Below are 14,172 nucleotides of genomic sequence, written 5' to 3' on the forward strand. Positions count from 1 at the left end.
GATCTCCCTGTGCTATGTGGCTGCTTCCCACTAGCTAGCTATTTTACATTTGGTAGTGTATATATGTCCATGCCACTCTCTCGCTTCGTGCCATGCAACATTTTTTTAAGTATTTTTTCCCCCCATGGTTCGTTTTGTTGCGTGTATTGTGTGTTAAGGAGCGAACTGCATTCCATGGCAATTTCCACCTATTTACTAGGCAGGAATTCCTGATTGAAGAAACAATGATTCTGATACAAATAGAGGGTGCTGTTACTTGCATTCTTTGACTGCATTTAATTGACTCCATTTAGGAAGAAAATAAATTTTTTTTTTTGCTGGTTTCTGTATTTAAAGACCAAATGCTACTTTTAATGGTTAGACAAGAATGCGTTCCCTGCCCCATTTCTTTGCTGCTTGGAGTGTGTATTTGCTGTTGCAAAGGGAAGAAGGAGTGGGAATAATGCTGTGTTCCCCTTGGACAGGCTGCACGATGTGCTCATGGAACTGCAGAGGAAGCAACTACAGCAGCTCTCCGCCTGGTTAACACTCACAGAAGAACGCATTCAGAAAATGGAAACTTGCCCCCTAGATGATGACTTAAAATCCCTACAAAAGCTGCTAGAAGATCATAAAGTAAATCTGGCTCATATTTCTTTTATACCTTATCAAATATGAAAAAGCAGCACTTAGCATTCTCAGGAGCCGATGGCGTCTATCATTAGTGCAGAGATGGGACACTTCTTCAGTGTGCTCTTTTATTCAGCAGCCTGTAGGGTAGAGTGCATAGGGATGTGACTTTTCTGAGCCAGGGATGAAAGCACAGGTAAAATTTTATGTGGGTATGTGTAGTTTTCTTATGAAAGTACATAGTGTTCATAAGATTCTCAGGGTTTGTTTGTTTTTTTTTGGATCTATGAGTGGTTAAGAACCCTAGGGTGTTGCATGAATGCAGTGTGTGGGGAAATAAGGAAACCCTCAGATGGATCTGTACCTAATCCTTTCAGGAAAGCTATTGCTTCTTCTAGGTGAAGATTCAAAATTTGGTGGGAGATTTAATTTGGTCACAAATTTAAGAGATAACTTTTCATAGTCAAGGAAAGGTAGAGTAAAATAGGCTCTCTGTGAACTGAAGAATTTTATTTTTCAATGAAATATCTAGATAACTGATAAATAAAGCCTTAGGGATACATTAAACACAAAAACTCAAGGCATCTGATGACACTATTGGTAGTGTTTGAATAAATTACCTATATACATATGTGTTGTGACCTGCAATGCTCTTCCCATGGAGGAAGTGGGAAGAGAAATTGTCTGTATACCCCTAATTGCTTTCCTGGGTAACAGAACAGCTTCTGACTATCAAATAGCATTCGACTTATCTGTCACTTTATACCATGTTGCACTAGATAAAATGATATCTGACTATGTGTATTCAAGTTTGGGACTTTATTGACTTAATGATTCTATATTCTTAATTCCTACTATAGGTGCTCAACTTGTTTATGGGACACTTTTTTTCTTTTTCTTTTGGCAAAAACTTGGAATAAAAATAATAAAAGTGATGACATCCCATTTGCAATCTGTTATGACATTGCATTTTCAAACTGCTTTGGTTCATAATGAAATGTAAAGATGTATAATGGGTTTGTTTCATTAGTAGAACACTTAGGCTAGTGATTGGAAATTTAAACACAATGCCTCATTAAATGTCCTTAATTACTATTGACAACTGAGTGGATTTTAAATAGGTAAATGGGAAAGAGTAGACATAATGGTTTATCTTAATTTTTTCTCTAGAGTTTGCAAAATGATCTTGAGGCTGAACAGGTGAAGGTAAATTCCCTAACTCACATGGTGGTGATTGTTGATGAAAACAGTGGTGAGAGTGCTACAGCTATTCTGGAAGATCAATTACAGGTAAGACCCTGTAAAGTAGGATCGTCCCAAGGGACCTGTGGTCTGAGCCCCAATTGCACATTGCCCCTATTCTTCCTGTTCAGTCTCACTGTTTATTTAGAATCATAGAACAATCTTCTTTAGGTTGTACTTCCCAGTTGGGATTCCGCAGCATGCGGGTTTACAGGAGAACCTAGGTATCATTCCTTTACTTCAGTCCTTGGGGAATGGTTGGGGCCACCTGTGGTCCACAGCTGCCTTGGGCATATGAATAAGATGTGGAAGCATAAGAACTGATCTCAACAAGTGGTCCACAGACTTCTTGCTCAGAATCACTTGACGAACTTGTTAAGATGCATATTTCTGGGCTCTACGCAGACCTAAGTCCCTGGGAGTGGGGCCCAGTGAATATGTAAAGAAAATGTAAAGTTTGAGAATTTCAGCCATGTGGGATTTAATATCCCTGTTTCTTTGGTAGATCAATGTGTGAATGTCAACCCCAGTTCTGCGAACCTTGCTTCTTTTTGCTCAGTGACTATAGTGTATCTTTACAAGTCTTTATAAAGAGAGTTTTTGGTTGACAGTTAACCCTTGAAAACTTGGGGTTAGGGGCACTGACCTCTCAAGTGGTTGAAAATCCAAGTATAACTTTTTACTTCCCCAAAACTTAACTACCAATAGCCTATTGTTGACTGGAGGTGTTACTGGTAACAAACAGTCCATTAGGACATATTTGGGTTGGCCAAAAAGTTCGTTCAGTTTTAAGGTAAAATAAAAGACACACTTTTCATTTTCACTAAGAACTTTATTGAACAACGTATTTATCAACCGAACGAACTTTTCGGCCAACCCAATATTTTGTGTTATATGCATATCTACAGATGCTTTATGCATTCATGAATACCTAACTTTTTCTTAATTTTTTCGATATCCCTAGGTTATGTGCTTTGTCTTTATTTCAAATTGTCACAAATCTCCAAAATTTTTTCCAGTGTATTTATTGAAAACAATCCAAGTATGAGTGGACCCGCAGCTCAAACCCCTGTTGTTCAAGGGTATTTTACTTAAACAATACTTGGATTATCTGATATAATGTTGCCAGCTGATGATTTTCAGTAACTTTCAGACTATAAATTATCATATGAAATTCTTTTTCTTTTGTATCATTTAAAATTAGCCAGTGGTTTTGAGCCTTTGGTGCAGTAGTATTTAGTTATTATAGTAATCTGAGAGGTAGGCATTTATGTCTTGCCTATTTAATAGTGAGGAAATTCAGAGGTTTAAGTAGGCAATGAGTTTTCACACTGAGACAACAGACCTGTCTTATGGCTCTGCGTTCTCTACCCTTTGAGCTATGCAAAGCTTACTCTGGTATTAAGTAGTGAAGTAAGATAATATTAATTAAATAATTATTGCTCCCAAGTAAGTAATGAAGAAATAAAATTTACAATTTGTTAATCATTATTTATAAAGCGGTAATAAAATAATTTTTGGGGAAAGTCATCATGAAGATCGATTTTTTTAAACTAATCAAATTTATTTAGTTAGTTTTGCTAATACTTGTAATATTCTGTTGCTAAGTTTTGTGGAATTTTCTATGGATCATGCAATGTAAACAGAACAAATCAATTAAGTATTTTTTTACAGAAATTCTCTCATTCAAAACATAGTTTTTATAAATTAAATTTTTTTTTCATAATTTTGGTACTACAGATGAAAATTGTCTTGGCATGTAAAAGGTGCTTAAGAAACAATTGACGCACTGAATTTTGTCTTAAAGATAATTATAGCCTGAAGAAAATGGAAGCACCGAAAATAGATGTTTGCTTTATTTCGAAGGTATATGTGAAACTGTCAAATTCTCATATAAAAACCACAATAAAATGGAAAAGAGTGGGAATTTGGGGTCAAAAGTTACAGGATGGAGTTCTAATTGTGCCACTTTCTAGCTACGTAGTGTGAAATAATTAAATTCTATGGAAATTAGTTTTTCTCATCTATAAATTTATAGGATTCATCTGTATTACTTAAAGCAACTTTCATAAAAATATTTTTCATAAATTGCTACTTCGTAATGGAGAACGATGGATGTCAAGAATTTCTTTAAGGATTGTGTTAATTATCTCTTAAGGCTTTGTTGACAAAGGATGGTTTCTTCCTTTTCTAGAAACTTGGTGAACGTTGGACAGCCGTGTGCCGATGGACTGAAGAACGTTGGAACAGGTTACAGGAAATCAACATTCTGTGGCAGGAATTACTGGAAGAACAGGTATGAAGCTGTTATCCATAATGGGCAAAATAAGTGGTGAAAAGTAAACCCATCATTAATTATGGCATTAGAATAAAGTCTTGTTTATTTTTCTTCAAAAGGAAAATTTAGAAATAATTATTTATTATGTTAAAAGTCAGCTTTGTATCCATTTTATCATGCAGTTTATTCATAGAGATTGCATTATATATTAGCTCCATTGTAATAATAATTTGACTTGGTTCATTACTGAGAATATTAGTATTTAGATATGCTACTTTTAGGATTTGCTTGACATAATTTTTACTGCATTTGTGTTGGGTAATGTATTTGAACTTGTATCCATACAGCCTAGCATATGGTTTGTGCTCAGTACATAATGATAAATGAATCCATTCAATACTTTGTGAACTTTAAACCACAAGAATTTTTCGTGATTTTTAATCAGGATAACTACTGAAATTAATAAGAAAATATTATTTAGCAACACCATTGATTGAACACTTAGTTAATTTTTTTTTCACTAAGGATTAACATAGAAAATGAACCTTTTGAGCAAAGCTGCCACTTCAAGTTTTCAGTCTGAGTGGTGGCCCTTTGCCCATCTTCATCCTTCCAGAAAAGCAACCGTCAAAACAGAATACAAATAAGCAAGACTTTTCCTCAAAGTGCCAAAGAATTGTGGTGTAGAAAATAAGCAGATACTCTGTTCCCACTTCTCAGTGTCCATTGTGAGTCTTTTAAATGCATTTCATTTCCATCCACAAAAAGCGGCTATATTCTTTTCACGGAATAAAAACAGATGTATGATGTTTTGTGATTTACTAAATATGGTGGCAGAGAGAACATCTTAAAAAGCAGGTTGCAAAATTTGTCCCAGTGAAGTTGTAAGTTACTGCCACCTGCCCCCAAGACCAGAATTGTCCTATTAAGAATCACATAATGGACCTGATTCTGAAATATTTACATTTCGCTTTACAAAGATTTAAATTTACTTAGTCCCTTTTATTCAGGCCAATGAGTCACGTAGAATAATTAAAATTTTACTTCATTAATGATAGTGGGAGACATTGATTGCTAGGGAACCACTGTGTTACTCATCTAAGCAAAATAATTTAAAATTTGGAAAGAATCAAAATTTGGTAATTAAAAGTATTTAAAAATAGAGGGTGGCTGGGATTTTGGCCATTTATTACCGTAGGTTTAAAAATGACCTTTGAATGGCCTTCTGTTAGTGATATGGAAGGAGAAATTGTGTTAAAATGTAGAACTGAAGCCAACACTGGTACTTAATTGATAATTTGCTGTTAAAGAGAATGAGACCAATCAACCGTGTCTGAATTAGAAAATCTTTCAAGGGATTATTGTTCACTCAGTTGCAGAGGCTTTAAGATAGAAATGGGCTCTGAGAATTAGTTCAAAATTTCTGTGGCATAAACCAAGTGTGGCAAGCAAGGTATTCTGTGATTGACTTTAACCTACCTTTCCAAACTTAACTTTCCCTCAGTCCTTCCATGTACCCGGTGCTCAAATCCTGAATTCCCAGTTTGTAGCCCATTCCTAGACTGTCAAGGCCACGAGAGTAGTGCTGGTTCTTTTTCACTTCTCTATTCCCAATGCATTTGGTGCATGATAGGTTGCTTATGGGTTGTGTTGTATTGTTTTCATGGTTTTGGAAGAGCGAACTGGTTTTCTAGCCTCTGTGTTTTTAAGTGTGGCATCTTCCTCGGAATGCCTTTTTACCCATCTCTTTAGTTTTAAGTTCTCCCCACCTGTTACCAACCCTTTCGAGTCCGGCTCCTACAAGGGCCCTCTTGCCCAGTGATGCTCGAGCCAATAGAATGAAACCTAGTTTGGTTCAGAAGCAAAGGAAAGTTTTATTCTTTTTTTTTTAAATTTTATTTATTTTTGGCTGCGTTGGGTCTTCGTTGCTGCATGCAGGCTTTCTCTAGTTGCGGCTAGCGGGGGCTACTCTTTGTTGCAGTGTGCAGGCTTCTCATTGCAGTGGCTTCTCTTGTTGCGGGGCACAGGCTCTAGGCATGCGGGCTTCAGTAGTTATGGCACGTGGTCTCCATAGTTGTGGCTCGCGGGCTCTAGAGCGCAGGCTCAGTAGTTGTGGCGCACAGGCTTAGCTGCTCCGCGGCATGTGGGGTCTTCCCGGACCAGGGCTCGAACCCGTGTCCCGTGCATTGGCAGGCGGATTCTTAACCACTGCGCCACCAGGGAAGTCCGAAAGTTTTATTCTTCGAGGAAAGAATGGAGAGGAGTGAGCTTGCGCCCTAGAGTCCATGCTCTCCCCAGCAATCATTGGTGGGGCTTCTTTAGAGGGTTCTTCTTGGCGGGGAGGGGGTGGAGTTCTCGCGGGTCTGGTGCAGGTGTGTTGCTCATGGCTCCAGATTACAGTGCTGGGCACAGCCTCTCTGCACATGGCCTGCTGCCGCCATCTTGGACTGAGGTGTCATGCCCGGCACTTCTGCATACCGGCTGCCGAGCTGAGATGTTGGGCACGGTGGGTCTCCTCTGGGAACCAGTCCACCTTGTTAGGTGCAAGGACTCTGCACATGGCCGCCTACAGGCAAGTGAAACTAGACTAAGCACAAAAGAGGAGGTTAGAACTTATCAGCTAGATTCTGCCTTATTTTTCCCGGTACCCCAGTGGGCTTTGCCAGTGACATGTCCATCTAGGACCATGAAGTCACCTATAAACTCCCTCCCCCTCCCCACTGTTTCAGAACTGTAAGCGATCTCTTTGTGGTGTCTGCACTTTCTAACTGGTGGCACAGTTATTTTTGTGCGTATCTTATCACTCTTACTACATTGAGGACAGGATCCATGTTTGTCTTGTATTTTCTAATCTTTCTCCTTTTTTTGGTGGAATATAAAGGCAGAGAATGGTTGTTAAATAAACTGATAAATAAAACAACTAGAGAAAGAGTTGATTCCAAACACAGAACCAAGAATTTCCCCCCTCAACTCTAGAAAAAGGTTTCTGTGGTAAATACTACATTTTGGGAAAAATTATCCCAATGCAGCCATTTTTGTTGTTTTTACTCCTCCTTCATGTTTATCTCCCTACTTTACTAAATATCTTCTGCCTAAAAGACATGCATCACTGGCCAATGAAGTTTAAAGATCTTTATGTTGACTTTGGACTATCCTCAAACTTCGTCCTCTAGTCATAATTGCTGTCAAATCTGGAGCATTAGTGTGGTTGTCCTGCAAGATGCATGAAAATACCATTGGCTTCGGAGTGTGGGTCTTTGACCTGTCTCTGCAGTTAACAAGCCAAGAGATCTTGGACATATAATTTGGCTTCTCTCTGTTTCTTCCTTAAAATGAGGGGCTGAGACAAGAAAATCTCTGACCTTCCCTCTGCATCTAGAGAGTTATAAAGTGATTCTTTTGGAGACTTGGATAGCTGGATTTAGCCTTTTAGACCCACCTACTTCCCTGAGAATTAGGTTTACTTATCCAGGAGTGGGGCTAATTTCAGGTCGATCTGTTGCAAATCTGAGAAGGGTAATATCTTAAAGATGCCTTCCTGGGTCATTTATGCCTCAGGCTTAGGTGTTTGAAGTCCTTATCCCAGGTGTGGATAAGCTTCTAGTAACATAAAAATTGGAGATTCTGGAACTTGATTGAATTGAATTATCAAATGATTCCCTAAATATATTTCTAACTTTTATTATTCTTTGTAGTGCTTGTTGAAAGCATGGTTAACTGAAAAAGGAGAGGCTTTAAATAAAGTCCAGACGAGCAACTTCAAAGACCAAAAGGAACTCAGTGTCAGTGTTCGACGACTGGCTGTAAGTGATGTCATTGTCAGCATCTGTCTTTTAAGCCTGTGATATCTTACTGTTTTATATCAACGGTTAATACCATTTAGTGAATAGACTCATTACCTAACTCTGGAATGCTGCCATGTAATGATCTAGAACCAGGAGTCTTATCTTTTAGCTTTAGGGAATTAATTGCAAGGCAGGTGAATTTTATAATAAAATATACATGTTTACATTTCCTGACTGGGGAACAGAAAGATAAAGTCCTGTTAAAAGGGAGTCATCTAATAAGTATCTGAAATACTAGATTTTGAAGGAAGACATGGAAATGAAGCGTCAAGCATTGGATCAACTGAGTGAGATTGGCCAGGATGTGGGTCAGTTACTTGATAATCCTAAGGCATCCAAGAAGATCAACAGTGACTCAGAGGAACTGACTCAGAGATGGGATTCCTTGGTTCAGAGACTAGAAGATTCCTCCAACCAGGTACCTTTTGCTTTGGGTAATGTGTTGTGCCATTAAGTGGAAATTATATGTTCAGGTTTGTTTTAGTTTTTGTGAAATAAAAGTAGTAGCTAAACTAAAAAGTTGGTTTCTTATACCTGGTTTACTGTAAAATTGAAAAATTTACATGTGAATATCTTCTTTAGTTTTCTAAAGTAAATTTTAGTAGACCTTCAAAAAACTTACTGATATCCAGTCATTCAACCCTTAGTAACTGATAACACTTAGACATGAATCCATTAAATGATCTTTAAATCTTAAATAATCTTATTAATTTAAAGAATATTTTAACAAATTGAACAAAATTAACACTTTGGTTTGTACATGAATGTTCATAGCAGCATTATTCATAATAGCCAAAAAGTGAAACAACTGATAATATCCATCAATAGATGGATGGATAAACAAAATGTGGTATATCCATGCAATTGTTAGGCAATAATAAAATGAAGTACTGATACATGATACAACATGGATGAACCCTGAAAACACTGTGCTGAGTAAAATAGCCAGTCACAAGCTTAATGCACTATAATTCTATCTATATGAAGTATCCAGAATAGGCAAACCCAGAGAGACAGGGGCCAAGAGGGAGAGGAAGATGGGGAATGACTGTTTTGGGCACAGGGTTTCTTTTTTTTTTTGTTCTCTGAAGATAATATAATTTATTTAGATATCAATAAAGGAAGGAGATTTAGAGGGCTTCCCTGTGGCGCGGTGGTTGAGAGTCCGCCTGCCGATGCAGGGGACACGGGTTTGTGCCCCGGTCCGGGAAGATCCCACATACTGTGGAGTGGCTGGGCCTGTGAGCCATGGCTGCTGAACCTGCGCGTCCGGAGCCTGTGCTCCGCAACAGGAGAGGCCACAACAGTGAGAGGCCCGTGTACCGCAAAAACAAAAAAAAAAAGGAAGGAGATTTAGGAACCACACTTACAAAGAACCAAGAAGTAAAAGAAGAAATCAAAAGGACAATTAGAAAATTATTTGAGATTAATAAAAACAAAACCAAAACATACCAAAACTCATGAATTCAGTGAAAGTAGTGTTCAGAATGAAATTGATAGCTTTACATGCCTATGTTAAAAAAGTTATATCAACATCCTAAACTTCTCCATTAAGAACTAGAAAAAAGAGTAAATTAAACCAAGTAGAAGAAAGAGAATAAGAAATATTAGAGTACAAATATCTAATGAAGAGAATGGAAAAACAATTGAGAAATTAAATAAAACCAAAATTTGATTCATTGGAAAAATGAACAAAATTGACAAAACTTTAGCCACACCAACTAACCACAAAAGAGAGGACTCAAATTTCTCAAATCAGAAATATGAGATGATATCACTACCAACCTTATTGGAATAAAATCATTGTCATCATCACCATCATCTTTTACATATTTTTCCAGAAAGTAGAGGTGGGGAGGACGTTTCCCAAATAATTTTAGGAAATGTGTATTCTCCTATGCCAAAACAAAGATATCACAAGCAAAGAAAATTTTGTATAAATATCTCTATGAACATAGATGTGAAAATTCCCAAGTAAATACTAGAAAATCAAATCCAATAACATATAAAAAGAGTAATATGTTGTGACCAAGTGGGAGTTATCTCTAGAAGGGAAGATTGAAATATCAATCTATGCATTACACCATATCAATAGAATAAAAGACAAAAACATGTGATCATCCAAATATAAAAAAGGCATTTGACAGAATTCAACACCCTTTTATGATAAAAACACACACCAAACTGGAAATAGATGGGAGCTTTCTCAACCTAATAAAGAGCTTCTACATAAAAACCAAAGACCAACATCACACTCAGTGATGAAAGACTGAATACTTTCTCCCTCATGCAAGGAACAGGACAAAGATGTCCTTGTACTAGAGTTTCTAGACAGGATGATTAGGCATTAAAAAGAAATAAAACTCATGTGAATTGGAAAAAAATAAAACTATCTCTGTACTCACATGATATAACCTTTTATATAGAAAATCCTAAGGAATCCATACACACACACACACACAACTATTAGACTGATAAACATGCAACTAGCTTGCAGGATACAAGATCAGTATATACATTTGAATATATTGCTGTACGTTATTGATAAGTAGTCGTTCCTGAGGTCTGGAGCAGGGGTGTGCAAACTACAGGTCTTGTGGACTAAATCTAATCAGCTCCTTGTATTTGTGAATAAAGTTTTATTGGAACACAGTCATGCCCATTAATTTATCAATACATATTGTCTATGGCTTTTTTCCTGCCACAATAACAGAGTTGAGTAATTGTGACAGAGACTTTAGGGTTTCGTTTTGAAATGATAAAACTATTCTGGAATTAGAAAGTGGGCATGGTTGCACAACTCTGAATATATTAATAACCATTGGACCGTACATTTCCAAGGGGAGAATTTTATGGCATGTGAATTATATCCCAATAAAGCTGTTATAAAACATTAAAACTGGATGATTTTTATTTCAGGTGACTCAGGCTGTCGCAAAGCTGGGAATGTCCCAGATTCCTCAGAAGGATCTTTTGGAGACGGTTCGCCTAAGAGAACAAGTAACTACGAAAAGGTCTAAGCAAGAGCTGCCTCCTCCTCCTCCCCCAAAGAAGAGACAGATCCCTGTGGATCTGGAAACTAAGAAAAGGTGAGAACAGATAGAGACTATTTTCCAAACCCAATCCCACACATAATGTATTTTGTACTCAGAACTTATTTTGTACTGATCACTAATCATATGCAAATTTAGACATAATTATTGTAATGGAAATTCAACTACCGAACCACTCACTACCTCTGAGTCTTCTGAGTATTTCACTTTACACTGCTAAGCATCTAAATCATCTGGATGATTTTATTTATCTTGGGTTCAATTGGGAGAACTGTGTGACAGAACCCTTCTTCCTTTCCCATCAGTTACCTTGGGTGGATATGATTGTCCCTGATCCCTCATTTATTCTTTCTCTATCACAGTTCCTACAGTTTTGCTTTAGATCCATCTCCTTATTCTTTGTGACTCTCCTTCCTCTTCTCACCTTTAAAAAAACGTACTTCAGGGAAGTAATTCATTTTTAGTCTCCTTTTCTTCCTTTTCCCCCTTCTTTTCTTTTTTCATGTCTTCTTTCTTTGTTAATTCCTTTGTCATATTTATTAATAGATTCTTCATGTTTTGCTTTAAAATCCATCTTTGGTAAAATAACTTTTCATTTCTGACTCAAAAGAAACTCAGGATCCTTATAGGAGGAATAACCATGGCTGGCATATAGTGAGCTTTTACTAGTGTCAGATCCTCTGTAGAGCTCTCCTGTGGGCGAGGTACTGTTCCTCACAGGCACTGGAGCAGGTAGTCTCAGAGCAGCCCTTGAGTAGTGCTATCATTCTTGCCCTTTGACAGTAGAATCCCAGTGCTTGGGTAAATGGGCTGTTATTTTTGCCTGAATAAAAATGATATGATTTCCCCAGTTTAGCTTTTGTTAGACAAAGCAGGATTGTAATTTTATCTGATGACCTTCATTTTGATAATAAGGCTGTGTTCCTGCCTCCTAAGAGCATCTCCTTGCAGGACCACTGGACCTCTGAGTTGCAAGCAGCGGCTGTGGAACTTTTACTTCTGGAGCCAAGGTAGCAGATGAGGGAGATGCTTCTGATGTTGATATCACCATAGACCTTTCATTTCCTGAGTGTTTATATTCTGTCAGTGTATCTGGCAGGGTGTCTCTCCAGTGCTGACTATGTGCATTTGGAAGCTGGGAAGGTTGTAAAAGACTAGGGCGCATAAATAGGTTCTGGTACCAATTCTGACTCACAGGTTTAGTCCTACAAGACTGCTTTCTCTTCCTCCTCCCCTGCCCCAGACCAGATGCCACTTACAAGCCCAGGTTACCTGTGTTTCTTACCTACTGGCTACAGGTTGGAGGTTTCCACGGCCTCCTCCTTGGACTTGAGACGCTAGTGGCAAATCCAGGTTGTTACCTATATTCTGACCAACTGGTTATAATTCAGAGGTTTCTAACACCACCTCCTCTGGTTCAGTTAATTTGCTAGAGCAGCTTATAGAACTCAGAGAAACATTTTACTTAATAGATTATCTGTTTATTTTAAAAGGAATGCCACCCAGGAACAGCCAGACTGAAGAGATGCACAGGGCAAGTCATGGGGAAAGGGTGCAGAGCTCCCATGCCCTCTCCAGGTGCCCCACTCTCTCTGAATATCCATGTGTTCACCAACCCGAAGCTCTCTGAACCCCATCCTTTTGGGTTTTTAGGGAGGCTTCATTACATAGTCATGATTGATTAAATCATTGACCTTTGGTGATTGATTCAACCTCCATCCCCTCTCCTCTCCCCTGAGGTCAGGGGGCTGAGACCGAAAGTTCCAACCCTCTAATCACAGGGTTGGGTCTCCTGACAACCAGCCCACCTTTTTAGGTGGGATCCAAAAGTCATCTCACTAACATAACAGATGACACCTTTGTTGCTCTCATCACTGGAAATTCCAAGGGTTTGGGGAACACTGTGCCAGAAATAGGGACAAAGACCAAATATACATTTCTTACTATAAATCACAATATCACAGTGCGTAACTATAAAACCTTAAACACGACCATGTTATATAGGGTGAATTCTGCTGCAAGAAACAGGATACTGTACCCAGAGTGACTTAAACGGTGAGGTCATTGATTATCTTACATTACAAGAAGTCCGGAGGTGGGGCAGTTTTAATGGGATGGTGTGGGTCAGCATCCTGGCACCTTGTCTCTGCCCTCCTCAGCATGTTGGCTTTTCCCTTGTTTTCTCATGGTCCCAAGATGCTGCTGTATCACTGGGCATAACATCCTTGTATAACCTGCTTTATAGGCAGGTAGAGCAGTTTTTCCTTATTTGGAGAAAAACCTTTCCTGGAAGATATCAGCTAACTCCCGCACCCTGGTCTCAGTGGCCAGGATTCAGTCACTTGCCCACACCCTGGGTTCCTGGGAGGTTGAAACTGTCCTGCCTTTTCAGTCTCTATGGTTGTGTTCTGGGGTACTGGGGCAGCAAGGAAGAAGTGTGGGGAGGGAGGTGTCTCTTGGTGGGCAACTAGTTGTGAATTCCACAGTCTTTTATCCATGATTTGATTGATGCAGAAATGCCTTCAGTTCATTCCTGGACAAATGGAGGCTTGAGTACATCCATTTCATTCTAATAGACGGCAGTGGAGTTTCATTATTAGAAATTTTGCCCAAAGTTTGCCCCTCTAAGTCTATTCATGTGTGCTAGTTTTGCATCTTGGAGTGATATAGAGCTACATCACCCCCCTTCAATATGGTACCTCTTCAGAATTTAAGGGTAGGTTTCATATTCTAATTTACATTGTCCTAAAGTCTAAGTATTCTTAAGCATCCTAATGTGACATGGTTTCCAGATCCTTTAATGTTTTTAGTCTGATGGAGAAACCACTATTAGCTTGTCTTAAAATGGGCTGTCCGAGCAGATGTGAACCTTGAATAACTGCTTAGCACAGCTTATAATACATGCCTCAAAAATGATGGTTTGGGGCTTCCCTGGTGGCGCAGTGGTTGAGAGTCCGCCTGCCGATGCAGGGGATACGGGTTCGTGCCCCGGTCCAGGAGGAGGATCCCACATGCCGCGGAGCGGCTGGGCCCGTGAGCCGTGGCCGCTGAGCCTGCGCGTCCGGAGCCTGTGCTCCGCAATGGGATAGGCCACAGCGGTGAGAGGCCTGCGTACCACAAAAAAAAAAAAAAAAAAAAAAAAAAA

At 38.8% G+C, this 14,172-nt stretch overlaps 1 protein-coding gene across 8 annotated transcripts in view; it reads left to right on the forward strand.

Annotated features, from left to right (window-relative positions):
- The window catches only part of UTRN (utrophin), a 550,217-nt gene that overhangs the window by 185,954 nt on the left and 350,091 nt on the right, over window positions 1–14,172 (forward strand). For all 8 annotated transcript variants that reach the window (XM_024747877.1, XM_024747875.1, XM_024747874.1 and 5 more), the window contains 6 exons: window positions 465–615; window positions 1,780–1,899; window positions 4,046–4,147; window positions 7,825–7,932; window positions 8,213–8,392; window positions 10,894–11,063. In XM_024747877.1, the coding sequence (XP_024603645.1) occupies window positions 465–615; window positions 1,780–1,899; window positions 4,046–4,147; window positions 7,825–7,932; window positions 8,213–8,392; window positions 10,894–11,063 (831 nt within the window). The remainder of the gene's footprint in view (window positions 1–464; window positions 616–1,779; window positions 1,900–4,045; window positions 4,148–7,824; window positions 7,933–8,212; window positions 8,393–10,893; window positions 11,064–14,172) is intronic.

Source organism: Neophocaena asiaeorientalis, unplaced genomic scaffold (genome assembly GCF_003031525.2).
Source record: "Neophocaena asiaeorientalis asiaeorientalis breed wild unplaced genomic scaffold, Neophocaena_asiaeorientalis_V1.1 scaffold123, whole genome shotgun sequence".
Classification (NCBI taxonomy): domain Eukaryota; kingdom Metazoa; phylum Chordata; class Mammalia; order Artiodactyla; family Phocoenidae; genus Neophocaena; species Neophocaena asiaeorientalis.